The sequence below is a fragment of the Nyctereutes procyonoides genome, unplaced genomic scaffold (genome assembly GCF_905146905.1).
Source record: "Nyctereutes procyonoides isolate TBG_1078 unplaced genomic scaffold, NYPRO_anot_genome, whole genome shotgun sequence".
NCBI classification, from domain to species: domain Eukaryota; kingdom Metazoa; phylum Chordata; class Mammalia; order Carnivora; family Canidae; genus Nyctereutes; species Nyctereutes procyonoides.
Genome location: NW_026575034.1, coordinates 18,592,851 through 18,620,341, shown reverse-complemented (window position 1 = coordinate 18,620,341; position 27,491 = coordinate 18,592,851). Strand labels below are relative to the sequence as shown.

General features: G+C 49.9%; 2 protein-coding genes and 2 non-coding genes across 6 annotated transcripts in view; 3 read left to right on the top strand and 1 right to left on the bottom strand.

The window, feature by feature from the left end:
- Positions 1 to 735: 735 nt before the first annotated feature.
- RPL27A (ribosomal protein L27a) lies at positions 736 to 3,876 on the top strand. Its single transcript, XM_055318104.1, has 5 exons — positions 736 to 953; positions 1,322 to 1,385; positions 1,822 to 1,897; positions 2,578 to 2,752; positions 3,704 to 3,876. The coding sequence occupies exons 1-5, from the start codon at positions 951 to 953 to the stop codon at positions 3,830 to 3,832; spliced, it is 447 nt and encodes a 148-aa protein (XP_055174079.1). The 5' UTR covers positions 736 to 950; the 3' UTR covers positions 3,833 to 3,876.
- On the top strand, positions 2,075 to 2,204 carry LOC129505181 (small nucleolar RNA SNORA3/SNORA45 family). The gene has a single exon (XR_008663487.1). It is a non-coding gene; the product is annotated as a small nucleolar RNA SNORA3/SNORA45 family (small nucleolar RNA).
- Positions 3,469 to 3,599, top strand: LOC129505180 (small nucleolar RNA SNORA3/SNORA45 family). Its single transcript, XR_008663486.1, has one exon. It is a non-coding gene; the product is annotated as a small nucleolar RNA SNORA3/SNORA45 family (small nucleolar RNA).
- Positions 3,877 to 10,289: 6,413 nt separating the features above from the next.
- Positions 10,290 to 27,491, bottom strand: part of DENND2B (DENN domain containing 2B) — a 148,434-nt gene continuing 131,232 nt past the window's right edge. For all 3 annotated transcript variants that reach the window (XM_055317683.1, XM_055317682.1, XM_055317684.1), the window contains 11 exons: positions 26,949 to 27,058; positions 26,664 to 26,733; positions 23,844 to 23,921; positions 23,125 to 23,265; positions 19,147 to 19,295; positions 15,034 to 15,211; positions 14,698 to 14,739; positions 13,612 to 13,723; positions 12,623 to 12,862; positions 11,671 to 11,757; positions 10,290 to 11,033 (listed from right to left, as the gene is read on the bottom strand). In XM_055317683.1, coding sequence (XP_055173658.1) covers positions 10,999 to 11,033; positions 11,671 to 11,757; positions 12,623 to 12,862; positions 13,612 to 13,723; positions 14,698 to 14,739; positions 15,034 to 15,211; positions 19,147 to 19,295; positions 23,125 to 23,265; positions 23,844 to 23,921; positions 26,664 to 26,733; positions 26,949 to 27,058 — 1,242 coding nt within the window. In that variant the 3' untranslated portion in view covers positions 10,290 to 10,998. The remainder of the gene's footprint in view (positions 11,034 to 11,670; positions 11,758 to 12,622; positions 12,863 to 13,611; positions 13,724 to 14,697; positions 14,740 to 15,033; positions 15,212 to 19,146; positions 19,296 to 23,124; positions 23,266 to 23,843; positions 23,922 to 26,663; positions 26,734 to 26,948; positions 27,059 to 27,491) is intronic.

Sequence of the window (27,491 nt, the reverse complement as noted above, 5' to 3'; positions counted from 1 at the left end):
TGCCAGGAACTGGGAGTACAGGTTCTCCTGAACCATTAAGGAATTTGGTCGAGTAGGGGAGACAAATGTGGATCAACAATTATACATGAGCTATGTACTAGGATGTGGGGGGGGCACAAGTGGGGGAAGCAGCAATGACCATATGGGTCATTGAAGTTCCACAGGGAAAGGAGACACTTGCATGGCAAAGATCGAGGTTGAGCAGGGGTTTTCTGGTCCAGGAGAGGGGTTCACAGCCTTGTCAAGTAGGTTCAGGTGAAAAAATTTGGTGGTTACAAAAAGTATTTAGAGCCTGGATTTAAAAAAACAAAACAAAACCATAAAGCCGCCAGGTATACAGGCCCCTGAAGTATATTGGATTGTTCAACTATGGACGCCCAGGATGACAGCACAAGGGCGAAGGAGCAATTAAGACCGAGCGCCTCCTCGGAGTGTGGGCGATCAGGTGGGCGGTAGACACGTGGGGAAGGACTTCAAAGGGAGCAGAGCCAGACAGCCGGTGCTCGCTGCGGGTCGAACAGTGCCTCGCGAATCCTCACTGCAGCCGCTACCGCCGGGGCCGAGCCGACCGCGAGGACGAGCGAGGCGCGCGCGTCGGCTCAGCAGCGGGGCGTTCGGCCAGGAGCCCGGGCGGGTTCCGGGGACACGGGGATTCCGCGACAGGTCTCAGCCTTCGAGCCTGAGCGAACGAGGGCGATGCGGGGGCAGTTTTAGGGCCGCCGCCGTGACCCGGCCACGGCGTGGAAGGAGAGGACACCGAGCTGAAAAAGGAGGGGTCCCGGCCTGGCGGTCACGCGAGGCCCGCGAACCCCGCGAATCCCGCGAGACTCCAGAGACCCCGCCCTAGGCCCGGCCTACTCCGGCCGGAAGTGAGTCTCTTGGCTCCGCCCCCGTTGTCGGTAGCTCGCGAGATTTCGCAGACACCTCCCTTTTTCCTCTGGGCCGCCAACATGGTAGGTGGTTCTTTTCGTTTCTCCGCTGCGTTGCTCGTTCAGGCCGCGAGCTGTACCCGGTTTGCACCTCAGCCACCAACTCCCGGCCTCGGCCCGACCTTCCAGGCCGCTCGGGGCAGGGTGGCCCGTGTGGGCCCGCGTGTTCTGCCGAGGGTTCGGCTCTCTGAGACACGCGGGCCTGCGCGCTCAGGCGCCGCCCTGATGAGGCCACGGGGCCCCGGGCCGACCGGTCCGTAACATCACCCTTGCGGATGTGGCCCAAAGCAGATCCTTGACCCCGCAGACCTACAGCCCCTTCTCAGACGGTCAAGGTCGCCCTCTGCCCCACCTCCCTTTGGCTTTATCACCAAGCACCTTTTTCCATACAGCCATCCAGACTGAGGAAGACCCGGAAACTTCGGGGCCACGTGAGCCATGGCCACGGCCGCATCGGTAAGTGCCGGCATCCCATCCTGGCCGGCTTTGAGCTCTCCCTGCCGGGTGCTTAGCTAGCCGGGAAGTGGGTAAGGTAGAAGTGGGTAAGCTTTGTGCGGTCATTCGGAGTAAGCTTGGCTGTTAGCTGTTGGTTTTTTCCTTAGAATTCTCTACGGTACTCCATTTAAAGACAACTTCACATCAGTTGGGGGGGGGTAGTTTAAATTGGGACAAAGTGTTCCATTTGTCGAAGGCATGAACACTATCCAACAGTAGATAGTGCTGTGATGTGGAACATTGCAAAGAGAAGTTTGACCCAGAGTCTTGAGGGAATAGCAGTGCTTAAAGAGGTTTTGTAGACTGAAAAAATAAAACGCAGAAGTGTGGGGAAATGCTTTTGCAAGAAGACTTGAACTGGAGAAGGCTACGTTAGCCATGTAGCTTTGTATTGCAGGCAAACACCGGAAGCACCCAGGAGGCCGGGGTAATGCTGGTGGCATGCATCATCACAGGATCAACTTCGACAAATAGTGAGTGTTTCTTGACCTGTACTTTCACAAGCACTGACAGTTTTGGAGTGATGGGTAAAGGGCTGGCTCAGGACACAGGACACCTTCAGTGGGAAACAAGCCTCTTAACCACTCAAAAACCTTTGTATATTGCTGGGTTTTAGCAAGTTAACATTTGATGTGAACCGAGAATTTGCCATCGAGGCTAGAGTCACGCTTGGGTATCAGCTATTGCCTTAGTGTGCTAGAGTCCTCGAAGAGTAATTGCTGACCTTATTCACTGGCTGTGACCCTTATGGCATAGTCAGTCACCAGGTTAGTGACATGCGTCAGGTGTATAACCTGCTAGATTCACTATGCCCCCAAATTTGTTTAGAAAATCTCTACTACAAGAATGTGTGGAATTTCCATAGAGTGGCTGTCAGGTGATACGGAAGATCTCTAGTCTTGGCTCTGCCTCTTTTTCAGTGATTTATCCTGGTTCCATGAAGTAAGGGTAGTCTCCTGAACATCTTCCATGGCTTTTTTTTTTTTTTTTAAAGACTTGTTTTAATGCAACAATGAATGGAGTCCTGGTTATGTCACTATTGTGCACTGAGGAACAATTTACACTATAACTAGGGGAGATGAACTATGAAGACAACAAACATCACTTCTTAATTGGAATCAGGTTATGAAAGTGATTATCTTTCTCTTCCTAGTCACCCAGGTTACTTTGGAAAAGTCGGTATGAGACATTACCACTTAAAGAGGAACCAGAGCTTCTGCCCAACTGTCAACCTTGATAAACTGTGGACCTTAGTCAGTGAGCAGACACGGGTAAATGCTGCCAAAAACAAGACAGGAGCTGCTCCTATTATCGATGTGGTGCGATCGGTGAGTGAATGAATATTTGTTGACTTTACATGGTCTTTGTCTCTCAAAATTCTGGATAATCTGATCTACTGATGCCCTTCCTAGAATTTATACCTAGTTACCTACCAGACTACTGTCTTTTGACAGAATTTCAACAGGTAACTCACCAAAATTGCATTCTACTTGTGATTCATGCAAAACATTCAGCTCTTTCCAGTCCCTCATTCATTCAGTTACTTTTGTTATTTCTTGAATGTTTTTCCAATCAGTCTCATTCCCACTCTTACTTAACTGTCTTGGTTTGTACAGGTTTGCATTTCTGGCCTGAGCTTTTGAGCAGTATCTCAGCTCAGCTGGCTCTGGTCTCTTTTAATACAACCCTGCTTACATGGGCACTCTTGGCCCTTTATGTCCCTTACAGAATAAAATACTAATATGTTTGTTAATTGTGGATCTACATTAACGGAAGAGATTTCCACTCCCCACCCCTGCAAAGCAGTGACGACAAAGCATTTTTGTCTGTCCTTCGGAGTTCTGGTCCTGTGTCAGTTCTAACCTCCCATGGGTGTGGAGGTAGTCTTAAAGGGGCTTTCAGTGAAGTTTTAAATCCCTTTTCTCAGCCTACTTAACATTCCTTGAGCAATTTTGGTAGGACTTCTTGGAACATTGCTAGGAATGTGGTCTTTTGCTTATCAGGTAGTAATTGAATGGGGGGGGCGGTGCAGGGGTTGTGCTTTCTTGAGGCTAGAGTCACATCCTGACACATCTCTTGTCCTGGTGTGCTAGAGTCCTCAGAGAGAATCTGCTGGTCTTGATTCACTGGCGAGGGCAGTTGGTGCCCCCGGTAGTGCCCAGATCAGAAACATGTCCCCCCAGCTCCTACATGGAGTAGATTGGCAGTCATTTTTCTTCATACCAAGGAGTTGGTACCTGCTGTGGTGTGTATTATAAACTCTTTTTCTATTCCTCTAGGGCTACTACAAAGTTTTGGGAAAGGGAAAGCTCCCAAAACAGCCTGTCATCGTGAAGGCCAAATTCTTCAGTAGAAGAGCTGAGGAGAAGATAAAGGGTGTGGGGGGCGCCTGCGTTCTAGTAGCTTGAAGCCACATAGGGGGAGGTTCATTAAATGCTAACAAGTGCTTTTCTCTTGTGGTCTGAGTATAAATTCTTTAGCACCGCTACCTCCCTACCTATACATCAGAAACATGCCTAAACAGATTTTTAGGAGTTAAGGATATGAGGGCCTGAGCTTCTCTACCAGCTCCCCTCAGAAAGTGCGAGAGATGACACCAGCACATAAAGGATTTGGCCCAGTACCTAACTTGAACATTTTTGTTTAGAATGTGTGAATGGGATAACCTGTGATAGCACATGGATGTATCTTAGAGTTGAAAAGCCTGTTTGCATTGTAAATTCGGACTATACAATGAGTAGGAGAATACACCCTTAACTGCAATGTGTGGCTGTACAGCTCTGTACCTTACATGGGGCTTGAACTCAACCAGATCAAGTTAGAGCTCTACCAACTAAGCCAGTCAGGTGCCGCAAAATGGAAGACTTGGTTATGATCGGATGGACAGTGAGAAGGATTGAAGCAATTGTGGAAGATGTAATTCCTGAACTGAAGGTTTTTCCTCCTTGACTCCCATCTTTTATCATACTATTCTAGTCGTAACCAAAAAATTTGAGGTGGGGCCCAGCAGTTTGAATGTTAAACACCAGGGCTTTTACACGTGAAAGTGGTTTGGAATCTAAATAGCATTTGTCAGAATTTATATATCCCTGTGCATAGCAGTCATAATGTTCAAAGAAATACATCATGAAATGATAAATATTTTAGTCTGAAATGTATCTAGCATAGAATTTAGACCTAAAAGGCTGGAATCTGGTTTTCTAGGGTTTGTTATCCCCTACAAAACTGATGATGATCAATTCTTGTGTCAGATAAGACCTTCAGATCTCTGGGTAAATTAGTTTACTAGTTTTTCTAGTTCTTCCCAAAAATTATGAAATTTTTTTTTTAGGCCTCAAATGAAAGTTGCGGTCTAGAACCCTGGCCGAAGAAATAAGATGACACTAAAAATATGACTAGGTTTAGCTTGGCAGCGTGTTTCTTTTGTGCTCTGGGGTGATCGTGGGCTAGGCATCATAGCTTTGTATTGGACAAATTTCTTGTGACAACCTTTAGAGGATTTTGCACATGGAGTATAAGGAAACTGGAGAGCAAACTTAAGCTGATTGGGTTAAGAAGGTGCCAGGAAGGCTTTGCTCAGTTGGATACCCAACTGGATCATTTGAAGTTGCATCTCTGTTAATGGTCCTGACATTACCTGAAAGATAAAACAGGTTGTCTTTATTGTCTTTGGAGGACATAATATGGAGGCTGAGGTCCTGGATCTGAAATGGGTTATAGTTGATATTGAGAGAATAAGTGGTATAGAGTATCTTAAGATTCAGAAGGGGTTTGAGCTTTTTGATCCAAACCTTCGCAGTTGTGTGTGGCTTAACCTTAGTCCGGTTTTCTCTTTAAAAAATTGAAGATTGTATGGATTAAGCAAACTGGAAGCATTTACTAAACCGTTTGGACTTAACTGTGAGTGATACGGGAGCAGACAAAATTAATCCCCTTGGTCTGATTAAGTCAAGGTAAAAATGATCCAAGCAGAGGGAAGAGCAAACACGCTAATAACCAATTTGGAAGAGTTAAGGGAAGTCTTACTTGGGAGGTAAACTTCCCTGTGGAGAATATAGTTAGGGACTGGGCCACAGTGGGAAGTAAAATAAAATGGGAAGGAGAAAGCAAAAGGATTCAGAAGATTCAATGGACAGGACTTGGCAATTGGGTGAAGTGGGGTGTGGCTGAGGCCTAAATGGTTAGGCCTGGACGGGTGGGGTATAGTGGACCATTTGTGAAAACTAGTCCCTTAATAGCTACTTTCTTTCCCAGGAATTCATTACCACCATGTAGCAGGAGTAGCCATAAACCGGATGGGGTTGAGTGGGATCCTACACCTTCCTGTCCTGTATGAAGGTGTAGCTGGGCATGCTGAATGTGAAAGTCCCTCATTTTAAATAGAAGATAATCCAGATATGATGCCATCCCACCTGGCCTGGGAAGGGCAGCTTGAGCAGCCTCTTTCCAGTTTGCTCACTCAGGTCTACTGCTCATATGACCCACACGTTGATGCACATGTTAATATTGCCAGGGAAGTTAGGTGACTGAGGAAAAGACGTACTTCCATGCTGCAAATAAAGGGCACAGACCTTTCGTGACCACTTAGCTTGTCTGATGGGACCAAACACAAACCTTACATTTTAACTTAATATATTTGGGTGAAAGGGCCACTGATGAGACAGAGTCCACGCTTAGGAATCCAATGTTGAAGCTGCCAAGCTTTGAGTAGTCTGTCCTGTAGGCACGGGCCGGTGCTGCATCATCTCTTAGTGGGTGATAACGTGCCCCGGGTTAATCCAAGTCCTCCCACGTACGGGAAGCAGAGCTTTTGTTAGATTCCCCGTTAACTCCGTGGTCCTCAACCATTTGCCTACCTGCCTCTTCAAACTGAAAAACCATGTCACCGAGCACCTCAGGCTGACGTGCTTATTTTCTATAAGCTTGAAATGCTAAGGATAGAACTTCTGGCCTAATGTACACGTGCTTTAAATTTTCATCCAAACCTCAGAGCTGCAGCTGCAACAGCAGTTGGAGGTATCGGACCCGACCCCATTATCAAAATCCGCTAAATCGAACTTAGGGTTTCAATTCAAATACACGTATTCTTAACTTGACGGCTAGACCAAACGCAGTCCGGCCCTGGACGAGCCTAAGGGCTCATCCGCGGAAGGCGTGCGGCGTCGGCCTCCGCTAGGAAGAGGAAGACCACGAGGACAGCAGCGGCCAGGGCCCCGCCGAGCGCGGCGCTATCCCGGCCCCACCTCAGGACGCCATAACACAATAGCCACACGGGTCAGTCCTCGCGGAGGGCCACTTCCGGAGGGTGTGAGGTTCTGGTTCCGGGGTCACGCTGACCTTGCCCACTCCCGCGACCGGAAGCACGCTCTGCTCCGGCTCCCTCCCGGGGCTCAGTCATTTCCGGCAAGGGGCGGGGCCGGTCGGGAGGCGGAGAGACTCCCTGGCGAGGCGCGAGGTTCAACTCGGCCGGCGGCCGTGGGCGTGGGCCGCTGCGGAACTGGCGGCCGGGCGGACCTTGCAGCCCCGAGGTCGTGCTTGTTAGGCCGCGCTGACGGAAACGAGGTCTTTATACACACGTAGAAGGGGAATTTCCAGACTTCTCAGAATGAGCTTCCCTTGTCAAGAACATGAGCGCCAACTGCGTTCACCTGCTCGTACACACAAGGAAACGTTCGGGAAGAAGGGAAAACAAGGCATTTCCTCGAGCTGTGGGAGGTGAGGGAGATGTCTGTTCTTGTAGTTTTTCTTGCTTAACCAAATGCATATTACTTTATATTAAAGGGAATATAAAGACAAAATAATTCCAAATTTACAGTAATTTGCCAGTGCCGAAAAAGTAATATTTTCTCTTGATCTAGAGTTTTCATGACCTTTTACGTGACTCTGCCCTCACTTCCATAGACAAATGAATTAAGCTGTGTTGGAATGCATACGACCACTTAGGCTCTAGAAACGTGCTGTGCGTCGCCCTTAGAATGTAAGTTCAGGTGTTATGTTTCACCCTTGGCTCTATTTTACAGCGTTTTTGTTTTTATTTTATCCCCACTTTGGTCTTTTCTTAAGACTCCGTTTATGTATCTTTATAAAGAAGTCATTTTGGGTACAAGTTACAAGTCTCCATGTAAAATAAAGGATATTATTTTTAGCAAAAAATTTAACTGAGCTGTAAATATAATTAGATGATTTGGGGGATCCCTAATTCCACACACCATCCAATATAAGCTGGAGTTGGATAATATAATGTGGCTTTCCATGGGCATTCTTTCAAAATACTGCCTTCAAGAAGCCCAGGCTCCTCATTTGGACAGTTTAACAGAGCATGGTTATTTAGTTTAAAAAGCATTTAGGAAGATGTAATGGGGCAGCCTGCCCTGGTCTAAGTTACAAGATGGATCAAGGAGAAAACCGAAGGCCTTAACTCCAGAATAGAGAGGGGCTGACACTCAATAGACAGTGGGGCTTCTGGTAGAGGAGACAGCATTGTTGCCCCTATGGGCCCAAGGGATGCCAGGAAGGCAGTTTTTAGACATTTGTTCTCAATGATTGCAAAACCATCCTCTAGGGGGGGTAGTTTGGAAATGAATGGGGCAGTTTTTGTTTGTCACAATCATGGAGGGGAAGCAACCAAGGTTGCTAGACATCCTGCAATGTGTTGATTCTAAACAACAACAAAAAAATCTAGATCTATCTCCATTTTACACATAATTAACGCCCCCCCCCCCCCGCCCCGGCCCAGTTTTCATATACTTCTCAGTTTTCCAGGATTCCAAATGCTGTTTAAATCCGGGGAAGCTCACTGTGTTTTGCTCAGAATATTGCCAGTTGTTCAGTTCTCTGGGTCACCTGGGTGGCTCAGCCCATTAAGCATCCGACTCATATTTTAACTCAGGTCATGATCTCAGGAATGTGAGATTGAGCCCTTCATCGGGGTCCATGCTGGGCGTGGAGTCTGCTTAAGATTTTCTCTCCCTTGCCCTCTGCCCCCACCCCCCAAAAAAGTTGTTCAACGTTCTTAACAATGGTAACACCTACTCAGGAGAATCTGAGTTGCTAATACAACACATTTTTATCTGTGCATGTGTAGCTACTGCATTCACAGTAATTCTATGTACAAATATAAGCATCTGACCTCATTATATCATCTAGTATAGCTGTACCCAAGCATTTACATATTTAAATGCATGTTATAACAAAATAGTTCCTTTTATTTCTCCCTATTTATATTAAAGTTAAGGCGTGCTTAGGTAGGTTATGTTATCTACAAATTTCATTTCAGGATAGTAAAGCGGGGAGTGAGAGTATTTGCTAGGGAAAAGCAGAGTGTTGGATCTGATACGGTTGAGAACTGTTTAGGGGTTGAGAGATCATGTAAAATGGAACTTGGAAAGAAGTATTGACTGCTTTTTGTCAACTCCATACCAGGCCCCCTGAACACACCCTCCTCTTATGTTCCCCCCAAGATTTCTGTGCCTTACCCATAGTACTCACTGTAGGGACCCTTGCAGCCCAACCAGACCCATTTTGTGCCAGTACTGATTTTCTGAATTAGGATGAAAGCTGTGGCCACCATAGGAGGAAGGAGTCCTTCGGGTTAATCTTAGGTAACTTAAGATTTTAAAGATACATAAAGTTTTCAAATTTTACTAAAAAAGAATTTATATCTATCTCTCGTGATCTGATCACATGTCTGTGAGGATTCTTTGAAGTCAAGTTTAAAAAGAGAGGGGGAGTGGGAGAAGGAAAGGAACAAGAAATATCACCTTCTGGAAACTATATTATTTTATTGTTAAGGAATCCACTTCTATGACTATCACGAAGCCCAGGCTGGGTTAACAGTAATAAGTCCTGGAGGTAACTACACACAACTCTGGACTTCCTGGTGATAAGCACTGTCTTCTTTCTCTACCTCAGCTGAAAACTCAGACTCCTGAGGCCTCAATCTCCACCTCCCTATTCCTGGAAGATGCCAAAGCCAACTATGTAACAGGCTTTTTCAGAAGAGAAGACGACTTTGTCTTCCCAGAACACAAGCCCTCTACCTTAGGAGGCAGATAGCAATCCCAAACCACAGACAGGCTGAGACCTATATGGGCTTCAACAGGAAGAGGGGAGGAGGGAAGGAAACTCAGGATAAGACTCTTATCCTACTGTTTAAGTAGGCCAGGGTGGAAGGATAGGAAAGCTTTACTCCTTGTAGAGGTTCAAATCCTGCCAGCCCCAAACTGAATTCCAATGAAGAGAGTTCTAGCATATTGCTTCACCTCTCATCTTGGAAATATTCAAAGGTCTCTGTTCTGTGAAGGCCTTGGGTAGGTGAGAAACCTAAACTATCCATATTCCCTGCCCTGCTTCTCTTCTTGCTTTTCCAGGGAATATAGCAGAACTTCCTGCGTGCAAACCTGGGGTTCCGACAGGAGAAAACTATCCACAGAATGAGAGAAGAGCTATCGGCAATGGGCCAAGGCTATGAGCAAGCCTGGGTTGGCTTTTGCTGAGTTTCATCTCACCAATGTCAGGATACGCAATGATATCTTAAGGGCTTCATACTAAACAGGCAAATGTTAAGTTCACGTAATGGTGGAGCTGAAAGCACTGAGCATTCTTGCCATCGCTGGGAACACTTGCATAGAGTCTGAACAAGAGGCAAGCTGAACAAGAACAATGACAAGGTATCTTCTAAGACCAGTCATACGGTTCAAGGCGGAGAACTTGATTTCAGGAGAGGTAAGTGACTCACACTGAAGCTAAACTCTTAATGAAGTACTCAATTCCCTGCATGATGATGTTTCATTCCTGATTGGCCTATCTCAGCCCATCCCCCAGATGAGAGAACTGTAGAAAATGAAGCCAAGGAACACACAGGACTCTGGCCCCAAACAACTGTACACTGTTTATTGAGAACACCCGTAGATGGTGGGAAGGAGGGATGCCCTGTACCGCATCGTGGCCACCACTGACTGGGAGCTGGGCCCGGAGAGCACTGGCACAGCTGGGGGTGGGGAGTGGGCTTCCCATGACTCACTGACCATCACAAAGGTGGGAAGAACAAGAGGCCAGGCCCGAAAGCCTGGTACCATGCTGCACATGGGGATTGATTGGCCTTTGCCTTTCAAAAACAGAGGGATAGGGAACGGGGACTACTAGAAAAAAATAGAAACTCTAAGATTAAAAAAAAAATAGTCCTCCTGTACATAACAAGACAGCATCTGCTCTCCAGGGCCCAAGACTGGCAGCAGGGGCCTCAGGCAGGCAGGCCAGGAGCCTCCAGGGTAAGATCAGTGGTTCGGCTGAGACAGTCAGCTGCACATAATTGGCCAGTCGCCAGCACCCAGCCCCTTGGGAATATACAAATATTTACCAGATTCTCTTTGCTTGTTACAAAAAGAGATAAAAAAGCTTACAGCAGATTATTTACAAACAGTATCCTGGGATATCGTGAAGGCAGAGGTGGGCTGGCTTGGAGGGTGGGGTCTGTGGGGGCAGAGCAGCCACAGCAGCCCAGAGGGTTCCAAGCTGGCTCCTCCCCAGGCTCCAGGCTCTGCAAGGCACTGGACTCCATTACTGGGAAAGGGGCTTAATTCTTCTTGTGGAGGAACTTCATTTTGTTGCCTGTGGGTCAGAGAGGGCAAGAGTGAGAAGGTTTCAGTATCAACTCTTGTAACAGCCCTAACCTTACTCTCAGCGAGAGACAGGGTTAGAAAGACTGGATTTCAGCTGTGACAGATCTGATCTGAGGCAGTGAACTATGCTAGAGCTCTAATTAGGAGACTGGTATCAATCGTTTTGGGGCTATGGGCAAGCTATTTAACTTCTTTGGCCTCAATTTTCCTTTAAACTGAGATATGCTAGGATTCCATGATTTAGCTGGCTGAGCTTTTTGAAGGGAGTAGAGGTTTTCAGAAAAGGGCACTCTGGCACCGCAATTTCTGTAGATCCCTTTATGCCTAGAGAAAAGCTCACTTGCCCCTAGCATCCTCATCTTCACTCAGGAAGGAGCACACAGAAAAAGATCTGATTTATGTAAGGATCTGTGGTTTCTCATAGTTCTGGAATTTGGTAAATACTGTGCTAAATGCTCTTGGAGCACTAAGCTGGGAACCTCTTCACCAGGGGATGTCTTACAGTTCTGTCTACAGCCCCAATATAAATACCCAGTGGCACTGGTTTAGAGTAGTCTTGATACAGATACCTCAGCTACAGCTTCTTGTTCTTCTACATCTAGTTCATCAGTGACCATGTGACTTACCCAAACCTCGGAGAAACTTATTCATCCCACTCTGCTCAGTGTCTGGGAGTTCCTCTAAATACTGTTCCACTCGCTGCTCAAAGAGGCCTGGGGAAGAGGAGGAAGGGGGAAGAGAATAGTTATCGCATGAAGGGAAGGGGAGGCCTATTGGAGGGGACCATGGGCTCAGAGAAATCAAAGATCTGTTGTTACAATTTATGGGAGCATCGTATTAGAATTCACGGTCTCATCAGACATCTCACCGTGCTCACTGCTAAAGCAAGAGGCCCTCAGCACCTTGCCTCCCTGTGTGGCCCTGAGCTGCATTTACTGAGGCAAAGATGCTACTCCTTGTTTCAGAGCTGGGCACCTTCTCTAGTTCCTCCGAGATCACTCTATCATGTTGTTCCAAAAGGTTTGTTAAGACTAAATGGACTGTATTAGTGGACAGAAGACATAATAACCCTGGGTTAGACAAAAAGATCTTGATATGATTTTTAAAAAACAGTCCTAGAGTGAGCTGAGCTGATGATATAACTAGAGACAAAGTGAGCTTCTATTCTGTATGGAGGCTTCCACCAACCTCAGAGAGCTGGCTCAGTCTTCTCAAGCGCTTCTCCAACCTGTGGTTCTCAGAACCCCCTAAGTTTCTCAAGTCTGCTCTTTTTCTCTGAATAAGAAGGCATCTGAGGAGGGGACTGGCAACCAATGGCATGCTGCTCTTGGGTGGAGATGAGCCCTACCAGCCACATGGCTCCAGCCTGTGCACAGCCTCGTGAAGGCAGTTATTGGGCCAAGAGGAGAAGAAAGCTCCCTCAGCAGTTTCTATCAGAAGAAAGGGATATTAGGAGGCCTTGGCCCTAGCCAATACCTATGAGCTTCTACACGGTGCCTAGTTATTCAGCCTTGCGAGTAGCAGACAACTTATAGAAGAGGGCCCAGAGCTCCCAGACCCAAGCTCTTCTGGCCTTACCCTTTGCCCGACACTTTCTTAGCTCCCTGTCTTGAATGAAGCCAGCAAACATCTGAGACTCCATAAAAACCTCAAGAAAACGGCGGATGCTCTTGGAGGCCACAGACTTGCGGAAGGCCTCTCGCTGAAAGGCCCTCTCTCCTTTCTCACTCTGAGTCAGGAAGAGGGAGTAGTGCCCAACAGTCTCCACAAAGAATCGGATAAACACCTCCGACACCAGGCCATTGAGGGTATTACATTCTGGAAGAGAAAAGACAAATCTTTGAGGTTCAGGTCAAGAACCTGTCATCTTCGATGTCTAACCCCAACCTCTAGGTGGTATAGTTTCCCTCCCCCCCCAAGAACTTCTAGCAGAACCACACCGAAACTTTTTCTCTTGTGTTCCTGGCATGGTAACTAAGCCTCCGAGCTGGAAGGTCAGAAACTGTGCTCTGCGCATGGAAGCTGGCAAATATTCACTGGGTGAATGAGAGTGGAAATCAAAGACCAGAGGATCACTTTCTCCACACCCCTCACCCTTGGTGGTTTTCTTGGCTTCACAAGAAGAGGAAGTTTCCTCCATCTCCTGCAGGGGCTCATGGCAAGGCCCCTGAGGGAGGAATAACTAGTTTCCTATCAGCAGGAAGAGTCTGGTGGTTGTCAAATGTCTTTGGGTTTTCCTTCCCAAACCTCCTGAAGTAGAGAAGAATTAGAGGGAAGAAGGCAGCTTTATAGCCTGGGCCACCAAAGAAGTGCCCCCAATGTTGTTTATCTTTCTGAACTCACTCTGACAAAAATACCACAATACCTCAGACCCATTACTCCCTGAGCCCACTAGTAGTGGGGTAAGAGAATTCTAGGCTAGACCGAGACCAAAGTTCTATACCTGGAGCCCTGTCAACCAGAAGGGTCTGGTGTGTAGAAACAGGGTCCTGGTACCATGAGGCCCAGACCCAGAGTAGAGGGAGTCAGGGCCAGACCTATTTGTGGCAGGAGCAAGCCTCACTCACCATCATCGGAGTCACTGTCAGAGTCCTGGGAGATCAGTTCGTTCTTCCTCTCTAGAGCCTGCTCCAGAGCTGCCTGTAACTTCCTCGGTAACAGCGTGTCCTCATCATCCATCTACAGGCAAACACACGGTCATCATAATCACAGCTGACACTGACTGAGCACTTACTGTGTACCAGGCCCTGTTTGAAGACCTTCAGTATATAATCCTATTCATTCCTCCCCAAAATCCTGATACTATTATCAACCTCACTTTGCAATGAGAAGCTGAACACAGAGAGATTAAGAAACTTGTCCAAGGTCACACAGATAGTAAGCGGTGGAGGCCATGGCATTGACTGCCCAGGACCAGCACCCTGATGAAGTCTCCCCAGCTCCTCCATCTCCAGCTCCAAGGTGGAAAGCAGAGCTGGCTCAGGGTAGGGAAACTGTGGCCCAGCCTGTGTCTCAGGGATGAGGTGAGGCTGGGCTATCATTCCTGTCTCTATGTTCTGGTTCTATGTCTGTACCTTGATGCCTTGTACCCAGGAAGGCACCTGTCAATGATGTACACTCCCAGAGGGTACCAGTGGGTTGTGCTCCTTAGTGGAGACCCAGCAGGATTTCCATGACTAACAGAGGCTTCCTGCAGTTGACAATGATGACTGCAAAACTTGACACTCCATCACATTCTGCACCCCCCCCCCCCCCCAGCAATATTTCAAGGCTGGTGTTGTCACCATGCCTGCTTTAGAGATGAGAACTCTGGCTCAGAGAAGTTTGGAGGCCTGTCTGACATCATGTGGCTCAAAGGTGGCAGAGCCAGACCTCAAGTGTTCAGACTTCCAGGCTGTGTTCTTCACACTCCCAACACTGCTGTCACACCGGATGGTCCCAAGCAGAAAGGCAGATCATGCTGGGGTCCAGGCTTCTTAGATCAGTTTCTCCCCAACTTTGTCTATTTGTGAATATGGAAACCAGAGAGCTCAACAAACCGACTATGAAGGTTGAGCAATGTGTATAATAGTGTCGGGTGCTCCAGAGCCTGCATCGAACAAGTACCTACTCTAGGGCAGGCCATATTCTGTGATGTCCTGCCCTGCTCTTACCTGTCGGATGAATCGGTCAGATCCTAGATTCACCATCAGTGCCTGCAAGAAAGAGTCATTAGTGGCAGTGGTGCAGGAGTTGAGCCCTTACAAAGCCCTCCCTAGGCCTCCACACTTCCTTGATTCCCAGAGTCAGACAACAGGAATAATCTTACCCAGGCATAGAGCCCCCAGGGAAAAAGATAAGAGCTGGGTAGAGAGGCCCAGAGGCCACAAGTGAGAAGATCCCAGTGGTCTTTGTCCATTCCTTTCCCCCTCTGGCCCTGCCTCCCGGGAGTATCTATTCCTCCTTCCTTCTACCCCTCACCCCCCTGGTTCCCCCAGATAATGGCTCACCTCCTCCACAGGCAGCTCCTTCAGTTTGGGGAGGGAGCTGGAGAGCAGGCCAACCAGGAAGGGTGTGGGACAGCAGACAATGTCAATCATGGAGGCCGGAAGGACAGGAATGAACGTGTGCTGCCAGGAGAAGGGGTAGAGCAAGGCCACCACAGCATGGGAGCAGCTGGAAAGGGTACTGGTAGATAGATAGAGACAAAGCACCTGAGCCCAGGCCCAGCACCTCTGGGGAAGGGGCGTAAGAGCGCTGAGGCCTCAGAACATCCTTTTATAGGTTACACCTCCCAGTACAACAAAAGTGCTATTGGAGTTCAGGTCTGGATCTGACCTGCAGACTGGTGAAGCCCCCACATTCCCACTGCTCAGGGCCTCAAGGACATTAGTACCAACCTTCTTTGGGACTCGACCTAGGAACAGACATGAAGGTACACAGCAACACTTTACCTCATATATATACCCCCAAGGGCCACCCTCATGCACAGACAGGCCTAACCTAGTGGGGAAGCATCAGCTCAAGCCAGGGAATATGAAGGTAAGGTGAGCAAGAGCTGATCACAAATTTGTAGTGTGTAAGAGCTGAAAGGCCCTCAGAGGTCGTCTTATCGATTCTACATCTTATAGCTGGGGCCACAGATACGAAGGGTCAGTTTCATAAATGGCTGACCTGGGACACAACCAGTTGTCCTGTCTCCCAGCCCAGTGTGACTTGATTACTCTGATCCTCTATCCAACCTTTCCTCTCTGTAATTTCCCCAAAAGTGGTCTAAGGACCACTGACCAAGGTGAGGAGCCTGGCACCATTACTATCAAGCTGAAAAAAGTTCCCACTCCCATATTTATTCTCAGGCTCCAAAAAACAGCCTCAGGTCTCAGTGGGGTCATCTGTGTCTCAGCCTAGAGGAGGCTCCAGGCCTCTAGACCCAGCAGCACTACAGTGCCAGTTATCTGGGCAGAATGACGGGTGCAAGAGGGGAGGAGGACCTCTAGGGTGCTGGTTAGAAGGTGCAGAAGTGAATGTAAACTCCCCACGTGTGTTGAGGGCAGTGTGAGGCACTGGCAAACAGGTGGCACACCCGGCTTGGACAACCCAAGGAGGGTTGTCCGACAACCCTCCTGTTGGGAGGAGAATCAAAGGCCCTCTCCTAGGGGCCATATTACAGATGAGGAGCAGGGCCCATAGTCAAGTTTAGGGTGCTGGTTAGAAGGTGCAGAAGTGAATGTAAACTCCCCACGTGTGTTGAGGGCAGTGTGAGGCACTGGCAAACAGGTGGCACACCCGGCTTGGACAACCCAAGGAGGTTGTCCAACAACCCTCCTGCTGGGAGGAGAATCAAAGGCCCTCTCCTAGGGGCCATATTACAGATGAGGAGCAGGGCCCATAGTCAAGTTTAGTTTTAAGCTCAACCTTCCCACTCTGACCCTCTGCCTCTATTGGTTCCATCTATTAACCATAAGAGACTTTATTAGATCAGCTCCAGCAGGGATTCTCCCCCTTTCCTGACTAATGCCCCACCAGCCAGAGAACATGGTTTTAATCCATGACAGAGGCAAACCCCCTTTCTGTCCTGCCACCCTATGGACACCTAAGATAGTTCTGGGCCTTAAGGCAAAGACACAGATGTCCTGGCTCTGACAGCACTTCCCCTGGAACAGCAGATCCCCACACTGAGAGGACAGCCATCTGGAAAATATCTGGAAAAGGGCTGTCTCAGGGTTGAGGGACACACTGATCTCCACCTTCCCCTCCAATGGGCCTGGCTCTTTGGAGACAGGAAGTTTTGTATAACCCCTAGGGCTGTCAATGCAGAGCCTGTACACATATACGGTGCACTCCCCCACAGGCATCAAAGCTAGACCTAGAGAGACAAAGGGATTTGTGGACAACCTAACGTGAGCAACAGAACATGAGCTGGCCAGACTCACAGAGCCCTGACCCAGTCCAGGCCTGTGTGCCATCACTGAAGTGCCCACCCTGCCCCTCTCCAGTCACAGGCAGATCCTGAGCAGGGTGGATATCTTTTCTAAGATCCACAAGAGGCAGAACTTGAATGCTAAGCCCAGCAAAGAACAGAGCCCTGGGGTACTTTTTTCCCAGAGTGGTGCAAGAGTGTGCTCAGCTGTATCAAGGGACCTACTGGAGCTGGCCTATGGGTGGGGGTAGCAAAGAGGAGTGAGGGAATGGAACCTTCCAGAAAAGGAACCTCAGGGTCTAGGCTTTGGTAGGGACACCATGGTCTGGTCAGACCAGAGCCACACTTGCTGATGGATGGTGAACACGGGTGGAGGAGAGGCAGCAGACAGGGGCCTCATGAAGCTGCTGTACCTGGCGGGTTCCAGCTGCCAGGCTCGGCCCCTTCCTGAGGAAGCACAAGATACACAGAACTGTGGGATACAGAAACATTGAGGCTGGGGTGGGAAGTAAGGGGCCCTTTTCATTTCTAAAGCTGGCCTTCTCTGGAAAAAGCAGCCCTGGCATTTCTTCCTCTTCCTTCTCCTTGGCCAAGGATGGGCCTGGTATTCCACCCCAGTGCCCTGTGAGAGCATTCAGGAGTCACCTTCTGCTCCTCTCAGTAGCCCCTCACACAGAAAGAAAGACTCCAGGGAGCCTGGGCCTTTTGAGGACCAACCTGAAAGAGGATTTTCCTTTTCTGCCCCTCCTATCAGCACCTGGCACACAGCAGCCAGGCTAATGAACGTCCACATGACTGAATTAATTCTACCACTTGAAAGAAACCACTTCTTCCTGTGATGGAGTCTTTGACCAAAAAAATATACATGTTGCCAAGAGTTCATCCTCTACCTGCCTATCCACCCCCCACACATACTCCATGCTACAGTTTAAATACTCCATGCCCTCCAAAATTCCTATCTTGAAATCCTAAACCCCAAGTAGGAGGTGTGGCCTTTGGGAGATTCTTAGGTCATGAAGGTGGGGCCCTTGTAAATGGGATTCATGCTCTTATGAAACAGATCCTCCAAGGGACACCTGGATGGCTCAGTGGTTGAGGGTTTCTGTCTGCCTTTGGCTCAGGGTATGATCCTAGGGTCTGGGATCGAGTTCCACGTTGGGCTCCCAGGAGGGAGCCTGCTTCTCCCTCTGCCTATGTCTCTGCCTCTCTTTGTGTGTCTCTCATGAATAAATAAATAAAATCTTAAAAAAAAAAAAAGAAAGAAAAGAAACAGATCCTCCGACCTCCTCACCCCTTCCACCACAGTGAGAAGGCACTGGCTATGAACCAGGAAGTGGGCCCTCACCAGAATGTATCCATGCTGGCACCCTGATCTTGGATGTCCAGCCTTTGGAACTATGAGAAATACATTTCTATTGCTTACGAGCCACCCAGTCTGGTATTTTCCTGAAAAGACTGAGACACTTTCTTTTAAATCTTGACTGCCTAGTAGAGCTCGACACCTCCCACAACACCTCATGCTCTGTGACCCTTCTACCCCCTTCTCACAGCCACAACCAGATCTTGGCATCTGGGACTCCTCTAAAGTCATAAATGCCAACGTTTTGGACCAAGACCTGTGATCCAGCCACCTCTTTTCTCATTCCTCTTACACCAGCTCCCATACCTCATGCGCACCTCCTGTCCCCGGACATCTTTTCCCTCTCCTAGTTTAATTGGCCAAGGTTCCCGCAACCAGTCTCCTCCCGGCACCCTCAATGCCTCACCTTGTCCTTCTCCACAAGTCTCCCAGTGCCTTCTCCAGGTGATACCCAGACTGGCTCCTCCCTGGGGGCTCAGTGCTCTTCTGATCCCTAGTCAGTGCTCTTGCCCCTTCCTTACGTGGCTCTGCCTAGAGTTCATCACTCTCCTTGAACTCAACATCCCACAGATGGCCTTGCCTCCCCCTCCAGAGGAAGTGCAGCCATCAGCCAGAAATCTTACTCCACCTTTCTCCACATCAACATATTTGCATCTGCACACTCTCGTTTGGAGTGAAAGAAGAAATGTCCCATGTCTTCCTTCAGGCCAAGTCTTCCCTTGGGTTCTCAGTCCTGTCACACCAGTACCCAGGAGCTGGCACATACCAGGGCTCATAAATACATGTCAGACTAATTAGTGGACGTGCCTTCCCCCCTCCTCACCTTGCCCCGCTGGGCCTTACCTGAGCTTATCTGCCACAAAAATGACCCGGCGCTCCAGCAGCAGCGAGGCAAAGATTCGGATGAGCTGGCGCACACTGAGGCAGGTAAAAAGGCACTCAAAGTCCACATGCTCCAGTCGGGAATCCATAGGCCGCCGCAGCTCTAACACCTGCAGTAGAGCGAGTGGGTCAAGACAGGCGAAATGGGTATCACTGCTGGGTCCCACACACGGTAACGGGCGGGCCATAGGCTTCTCTCCCCACCCTCTCTTTCCCAGGTTTCTAATCTACCCTGCACAGCTGTGAGACCCAGGCTCCCTCTCGCCTCAGACCACAGCCCTGTGCCCACAGCACTCAGACACAGGCTATGAGCAAGAGGAGTAACCAGAATGTGGGGGAGGCTTTAGAAGGAAGCAGTCGATGACCCATCTGCATCATGAGGGTGAGGAGACCACACAGCTTGCCTATGGGGTACTCCCTGCTCCCTGGCCCATCTCCCCGGGGCAAAGGTCTTGGCACCCATACTGACCAGACCCCACAAATAACTGCTGCTCCCCAGGCCATAGGAAGAGTAGCATCTCCGTATCCCTTGACTGCCATCTCTCGAGAGGCAACGCCAGTGCCCTTGTTGCCGTGTCCTCTCCCTTTCCTGCTCGAGCTTCCTTCCAGAGGTTGTGTTTGTCCTACCATTCTGGCCTCTATCTCTGTCAGCCTGTCTAATCTCTGTGCCAGGGATAAGGAAAACACAAGGAAAGGGCTGGCTATTCCACAGCCGTGCCAGGACACAGGACTTTATCAGGGCCAGATCTAGCCGTGCTCCCTCCAAAGGGGTGGCAAGGCCACTCCCAAGGTCAGCGCTATGGCAGAAAAGCCACTTCCCCGGGGCAGTCCTGAGGGTGAAGGGTAGCAACTGACCGTAGTAGTGAGAGCAGGAGGTACTGCTGATGCTCAGGCCATCCTGAAGCAGCTGTCATGGGGTCCTGCCTAGAGTTCTTTTCTGGGGGCTTTTACTCCACATCATCTCACTTATTCCTCAGAGTTTAAGTAAGAGAAGTTCAAACTCCTAGCTCAATACTCATCCCTCTGGCTCCCGGAGAAGCGGCAAAATGGGTACAAGTTGCCCTAACAGTCAGTGTACACTATGTTTCCCAGCCATTGGTGGGAAACTCCTAGAAGGCCCAGTGATGAGCACAATACTCTGTGCACACAAAACACTCAGTGACTGTGGCCTGAAGGAAACCCATACCACAATGACACCAAAGGCCTCTGTCCCCCCTCCCATCCTTGCCCCCAGAAGTCACAGTGATGCTCCCTCACACCCCGCCACCCCCAACAGGCTGCCCGCAGTCCACCAGGCTCTGCTCTGCAGCACAGCACCACATGCCTATTACCCTTGGGGTCCAGGCTCCCTTTAGGTATGAGAATTCACAGAAGCAGCCTGTGGGACTTGGGCCTCGTTGCATTCATCCCTGCCCTCAAGGATCGCAGTCCAGTGGGGCTGCCTGAGTCTAAGCAACCACAGCTGTGAGACTGATGTCAGGCAGGGAAGCCACGATTCACATCTGCAGAGGGGGCCACAAGCACTTAGAGGAAGGACAGCAACCCCAGCTGAGGCAGGGAGGGGCTGGGGCAGAGGCTCGGAGCACAAGATGCTTCATTTAGGCTGTCCGAGGAGAGAAGGGGAAAGTCTTCGGGGCAAAAGGAAGCAGGGTTCCAGGAGAGCAAGCAATTCAAGTCAGAGTGAGGACAAGTGAGGCTGGTGAGGGTGGAGCCATCCCGAAGAGCCCCCAGGTTGCTGCTGGGCTTTCAGGCAGGGCCAGCCCTCCTGCACCAGGCCTCTCAAGCAGACTAAAGTCCCTCTAAAGGAGGGTGGGAGACGAGAGACCAAGAGAAAGCCCAGAAATGGCAACCATGCCAATGTCAGCACCCCTACTGCCCCCTTAGTCAGACCCTCTCTCTCTCTTGGCCACAACCAAGTCCTTTCGTCTTCCCTCTCCTAAAACCCAGCACCAACCTCCCACTCTCAGAGGATGACCTTCTTTTCCATTTTGAGAAAGCCAAAGCCATCAGATGAGAAGCCCTGGCCCTTCCTTGCCATCACACAAGGAACTGCCCGTCTCTCCCAACAGAAACCAGTCCCTCCCTGGATCCCACCCCCTGCTGCCTGCTGGACCACCGTCTGACTCTCTGCTCCCTCTCCTGCTTCTTTCACCCTCGGCTAGGCCACTCCCACCAGCCTTCAGACAATCACCTTCAGCAAACTCCCCCCTCTCAACCACTGCCCCTTTCCCTAGCTCTCTTCACAACCAAGGCTCTGGAAGAGAAGTCCGTACAGGCCGTTTCTACATTCTCACCCCTATTCACTTCTCAACTCACTCCACTCAGGTATCTGGGCCCCTTGAGCCCCGCTCCACTGAGATCGGCTCTTGCCAAGGCATGTTACCATTTCTCACTCTGACTTCACCTGATCACCCCTTCCTTCTTAAAATGCCCCCTTCCTTGCCTTCCAAGCCACGGCCTGCTATTCCTCTGTCTTCTCACTCCTGAGGGTTGCTACTCCTCTTCTGCAAGATCCTCCAATGTTGGAGTTCCCCAGGTCCAAGGAGGACTGGGTCCAGGCTCTCTTCTCTTCCCCAGCTACACTTTTGCTACTACATGTCTTCTCCTGGGTGCCACACAGGTATCTTAAACATAACACATACAAAATCCACCTCCCCCGCCTCCTCCTCAGAGCCTGCTCCCTCTACAGGCAGCGCTCCAGCAGGTATCCTATTGCTCAAGCCAGAAAGCTAGGAGCTAGCCCTAAAATCTCCCTAACACTTATTCCATATTTCCACTCAACACAAAGTGCTTCTGATCCTCTATCTAAACTATATCTCTGGGACTCCTGGGCGGCTCAGCGGTTTAGTGCCTGCCTTCAGCCCAGGGCATGATCCTGGAGTCCCAGGATCGAGTCCCACATCAGGCTTCCTGCATGGAGCCTGCTTCTCCATCCACCTGTGTCTTTACCTCTCTCTCTCTCTCTGTCTCTCTCATGAATAAATAATTAAAATCTTTTTAAAAAAAATATTTTAAAAAATAAAACTAATAAATAAACTACATCTCAAATCCACCTACTTCTCCTCACCTTTCCCAACACACCTTAATCCAAGCTACTATCATCTCCTGCCTGTACTACTGCAGGAGAGCCTAGCCAGTCTCCCTGTTTTCACCACAGCAGTCCGAGTGAGCTTTTAAAACTACATCTCCCATCTTCTAACCCTGCTTTAGATAAACTCCACAATCCTTACCTTGGCCTAGCAGGCATACCGTGATGTGGCCCTTGCTGTCAACGATGCTTCACTCCCCTTTCAACCATCGTCAGCTTTCTTCAGCTGCTTGTCACTATGCCATGTTCTCTCTCTACCTGGAATAATGGTCTCCCATCTAAACCCTCCTCTTTCAGTCTCTCTCCCCTCTTCATTGAGCTGACTCTACTCAACCCTAGTCACTTCCTCAGAGGAGACCTTCCTGGGGCCCGAACCTAAAGCAGATCCCGTTTCATGTTCTCATTCCTGTGCCTGCACCTGCCACTTGAAACATTTAGGAATTATCAACTTAGAAGCAGACATATGTATTTAATATTGGTTGCTCCCACTAGATCGGGAACTCCACAAAACAGCTGTGGCCCACTGCAACTTCATGCCTGCTCCGGGGTCTGGTGCCATCCCTGACTGACTGAGTACTGCTGGGAAATACCCGATGAATGAATGAAGGAGGGCAGGTGGAAAGCAGCTAAGTCCAAGTGGGTCAGGGAAGGCCCCCTAGGAGCTTCAGGGAGTTGGGCCCCCGTTACAGTTCTATCATTCACTTTTCCAGTCCCTACTGATTAGCTACACACACATGGTGAGCGAGGAAGGAGCCGTGCTCTGCCCCTCCCAGGGGCTGCAGCCTTGGCGAGGCAGGCATTCCTCCAATCCCCATCCATAGTCTGAGGGAAGAGGCAGCAGAAATCCCTACCTCATTGCCAGCACCTGGAAGAAAGGTCTTCACTTTGATGGTTTTCCCGGGGGCAGGGAAGGGCGATTCCATTAGACTTCTCATGAAGGGATAGACCAAGGCAGCAGAGATCCCACGCCGGCGCTCCACCTCATCTAGGACCTGTGCCCACCACCAGCAGCCCAAAGAGGAAGGGTGTTAGGGCACTGCCCTTCCCTACCCTCCTGGGCAAAGAAGAGGGTGGCCTGGCCTCTGACCAACAAGGGTCAAGGGGGACAGGAGGACTGTCCCACCAGCACCTTTACATTCTACCCTGCCTGCTTCCCTTGGCACTCGATGACTGCTCTGCTCTCTTAACTCGTCCTTGCCTCACACCCAGGAGCTGGGCAAAGGAAACACCAGTTGAGAGCTGGGTCCCTGGGCACTTGGCTTCTCCAAGAGGGTCTGGTGTCTCTGTCCCCAAGGACTCTGGCTCTGCCCATGGCCCAGAGTAGACTGTGACATTGGAAGACCATGCTGGTGCAGGAGTTGGGGAGTTGCCAGCTGGCCAGATGGGGAGCCAGGCTTGGGAATAGGAAGGAGTCCAAGAGCTCCCTGTACTTGCTCTTGCATTCTCTCTCTCACACCCGCTTGCTCGTTTGTGCGCACAGGTGGTTTTCTCATCTAAGCAGGCTACAGATAATCCTAAGGGAGCTGTCAGCTGGGAAAAAGGGGAGGGAAGTAAGCCAGAGCCCTCTTACCTTGGAAAACAAGCCGAAGCAGCCAAGGCGGCTGATGACACAGTATACCTCTGGCAACCGAGGCCCTTTCCCACTTGGCTGGGTCGGGACGAGGCGGAGGAGAAACAGACAGATACAGAGAATGCATGATTACCACATCTGGCTCCTCTTCCTTGGGAACTGAGGACTAAGGACTGATCTTCTAGTGGACAACTCCAATCCCCTTCTACATCGCAACTCAACCAGGCCCCCCAGAGGAAAGGCTGATACTCTTCAGGGGCAGGTGTCAGCCTCTGCTGGGTCTTCCCGCCCGAGGTGCCAGGCTCCTGCCAAGCTCCTCCCAGGAGGATGCTGACAGAGGCTGGCAAAAGAGGCAGAAGCTATGGGGTGATTTGTGGATTTACATGGCTAAAGCTGGGAATCCAGGGGATGCAATGGTAACGAGAGGGCCTTGTGCACATTCCTTGGAGCAAGCCGTGGAGTCTGTCCCTCACAGGGGACATTCTATAAAACATTCCCATTCTAGGTTCCCCCTTGCCTCCCTTCCTCGATCCACCCATTCTAGTAAGACAGAATGAACACAGAGAGGGACAGCAAACTATTTATTGAATATTTATCATATCTGAATCCTGGGCTTGGTAACGGCCTGAGATAGGCACAGACACTATCATCTGCATTTTACAGGTGAGTAAACGGAGTCACAAAAATATTAAGACATTGCCCAAGGGCATGCATCTAAAAGTCATGGAGCCAGGACTCTGTTTTGGACTCTGATGTGCTGTCTTACAGGTAGAGTCTGCTGCCTGCCAACAGGACAGAAGATAAAAAGGAGGCAAAGACACAGACCAGAGGTTTGCTAGGAGCGCAGAACAGAGGAGAAGGGGCATTGAAAAGGTGAGTGGCTGGAGGAGATGTGCACTGAGACCTCCCCAGACCTGGAGCCCCCAAATGCGGGTTGGGGTGAGTCCACATGAGTCTACTTCTCCAGCCAGGGGCTGGCAGGGCCCTGTGGCTGCCTCTGGCTCTGATGCCTGAGTGCCTGGCAAGGCCGAGTAGGGAGGGAGCAGAGCAGCAGGTGCTGGCCCCTCATGCAGGCTGCTAAGCAAATGCAGATGGGTCTACTTCAGTTTCCAAACCTGCTGGCCACACGTCACAGATCTAAAGAGAAGGCTGTTTTGTCCATATTAGGCCTGAAACTCACTCCTCTCTCGTTCCCTCTCCCCCGCCTCCCCTAAAGCCCCAAGTGATTAAATCAAGTATGTGGGATTTGGGTTAGAATCATTGTGTCCAATCTGCAGGAATGCCGAGCTAGTGCCAGCCCCCTTGGCAGGGGCCCAGCCCAGGCCCTCTCCGAGCACGCCAGGACAAACATGCTCTTCCCTGGGGGCAGCAGGCCCGCTGCAAAGGAGCGGCTCTGTTCCATCACTGTTCCTGCAACGCCAGCCTTCAGAATGCTCCTCTCTGGGCCCAGGTAAACCTGGGGGCTGCTGGCCTCTGCCTGGCTCTCCACCTGGCGTCCGTCCTGCTTCATGTTCCCTTGGCCCTACTCCCTGGGCATTCAATATCCAAATATCCCTCCTCCCCAGACTACTCTTTGGGGTGATCCAAGACCATGAGACTTGGTGTTAAAGAACTGAAGAGTCAATCCTGGCTCTGTCTTTCACTGGCTGTGTGATCCAAGTCTTAGTTTCTTACTCTATAGAACAGGTATAGTAATACTCCATAAACCATTACAAGGATTAAAGAAGATGACATACTTAAAAGCATCCAGCCTGGAACATAATAGTCCTAAATAATAGTTTATTCCCTTTGCCTTCCCTTCTACATCCAAAGTCCAACCTCCTCTACTAGACTATCGAAAATTCCTTGAGGATTGGATTGGATTCATGTCTAACTCCTCTTTATGTGCCTTTAACATGTTGCCTGACCCTCAATAGAAGTATGGTATGGGTTTCAGAATGAATGAATGAATGAATGAATGGCCCAGAATCCTTCATTTGGGATCCCTGCTAAGACCCTTGCCTAGCTAGGATCTGCTTCATCTGTCCCTAGACTGGCATCTAGTGAGTCCTTGTCCCACTAAGGCATGGGAGCCCTGAAACACTGCTCACACCCCAAACCAACAACATCCCAAGTGAACTCCAGGGGAGAGTGCAATAGGACTCTCTCTTTACCTTACCTCAATCTATTGCCCAGGACTAGTGGAAAGGGAGATGAGGAAGGGCTCCTCTCTATATAACACGGCTTAGATTTTCAAAACCCTCCCACTCCCCTCTGTTCAAGGCCTGTCTTCCAGAATCCCATAAAAGGTACTGCTCAGCCCCTCCTCAGCCTCCAACACTAGCAGACCACAGACAGGATGCCCCTTTACATAGCTGGCTAGGGCATGAGGAAGGCTGGCCTCTACCCCTGTCTGATCACACACATACTGCTGGGGTGATATGATCCTGCAATCCAGCATCAGCAACCAGAGCCCAGAAGTCCGAGAGAAATGAATGAGATGAAAACGTGTAGGAAAGTTAAACACATATGACAGCCCAGTAGAAGATGATCCACTCTCTCCTCTTATTGCAGATTATCTTAGATTCTGGGGCCTGATCAGAGGGGTCACTCTAAGTCCTGCCATCCCAGGAGTGCCTTAACTGTGTGTGTGTGCGTGTGTGTGTGTGTGCGTGTGTGCATGTGTGCATGTGTATGTGTCAGGGTGGCCTCAAAGAGCATACAAGGAAGCAGAATATAGAATCTCACACAAGCTAGAGTTAAAGTGCAGGTACGCCCACATATACACACACTCACACACTCTGCAGCCCAGCCCCCCAAAGACTGAATGGCCCTACTCACCAGTAAGCGCCTGCAGTAGCCAAAGCGTCTGCTGCCGTCTTCCCCAGTCAGCATGAAAGAGAAAGTCTCACTGGAACGGGGAGGGGTCTGGCATCAGAGAAGGATCAGAGGACCCAGGAAACAGCACCCGAGGAGAGGGAATCCCTCCCAGGGAGGAGGTAAAGGGCTAGGTTGCTGTAAAAGCAGAGGCAGAGACTGGGGTGTGTCCCATGCAGTTGCTCCTGCTGTGAGAGTAAAGGAGCTATGCCCTCTTCCTGCCTCCAGCCAGACCAGGCCAGGCCTCACCTGCTATACTCTGACACAGGAAGCCAGTCCTTGGCATCAGGGAAGCAAAACTGGGGAATGGCCTTGAGCCTCTCCTCTGCCTCCCGCATCTGCTTGGTGGGTCGGTCCAGCTGCAGGGAGAGGAATATGGGAAGAAATAGACGAGAGAAGACATGGATTCTGGGGGTGGGAGGGGGTAGCTGAGAAGCATCTCCTCCCCTGAGAGCTCTAGATGGCATCCGACCAACTGGCATGCTTCTCAGCAATCCTGTCCCCATTCTGGATTCTTACAGAGAGGCCTGGGTGTGAGCTGAGTCATCATTTATTCATTGAGTATGTGCCAAATGAGCGCTTTCTATGTGGCACCTGGCCCTGTGTCATGCGCTGCGGCTGCTGATGGAAAACAAAGTGGGCGAGGTCCCTGTCCCTGCACATTCTGGTCAGGAGAGTGAGACAATCAACAACAAAATCTCCAACGGTACCACAAAGGGAATAAACAGGGTGCTATGACAGAGAACTGGGCAGGGGGAGGGATACTTTAGGTATCTGGAAAGATCTCCTGGA

What these genes read in the sequence shown, in the direction of transcription:
- RPL27A (XM_055318104.1), top strand. An exon ending in CCATGGCCACGGCCGCATCG is followed by an intron (nt 1,386 to 1,821) that starts GTAAGTGCCGGC and finishes TTTGTATTGCAG; the next exon opens with GCAAACACCGGAAGCACCCA. An exon ending in AGGATCAACTTCGACAAATA is followed by an intron (nt 1,898 to 2,577) that starts GTGAGTGTTTCT and finishes TTCTCTTCCTAG; the next exon opens with TCACCCAGGTTACTTTGGAA.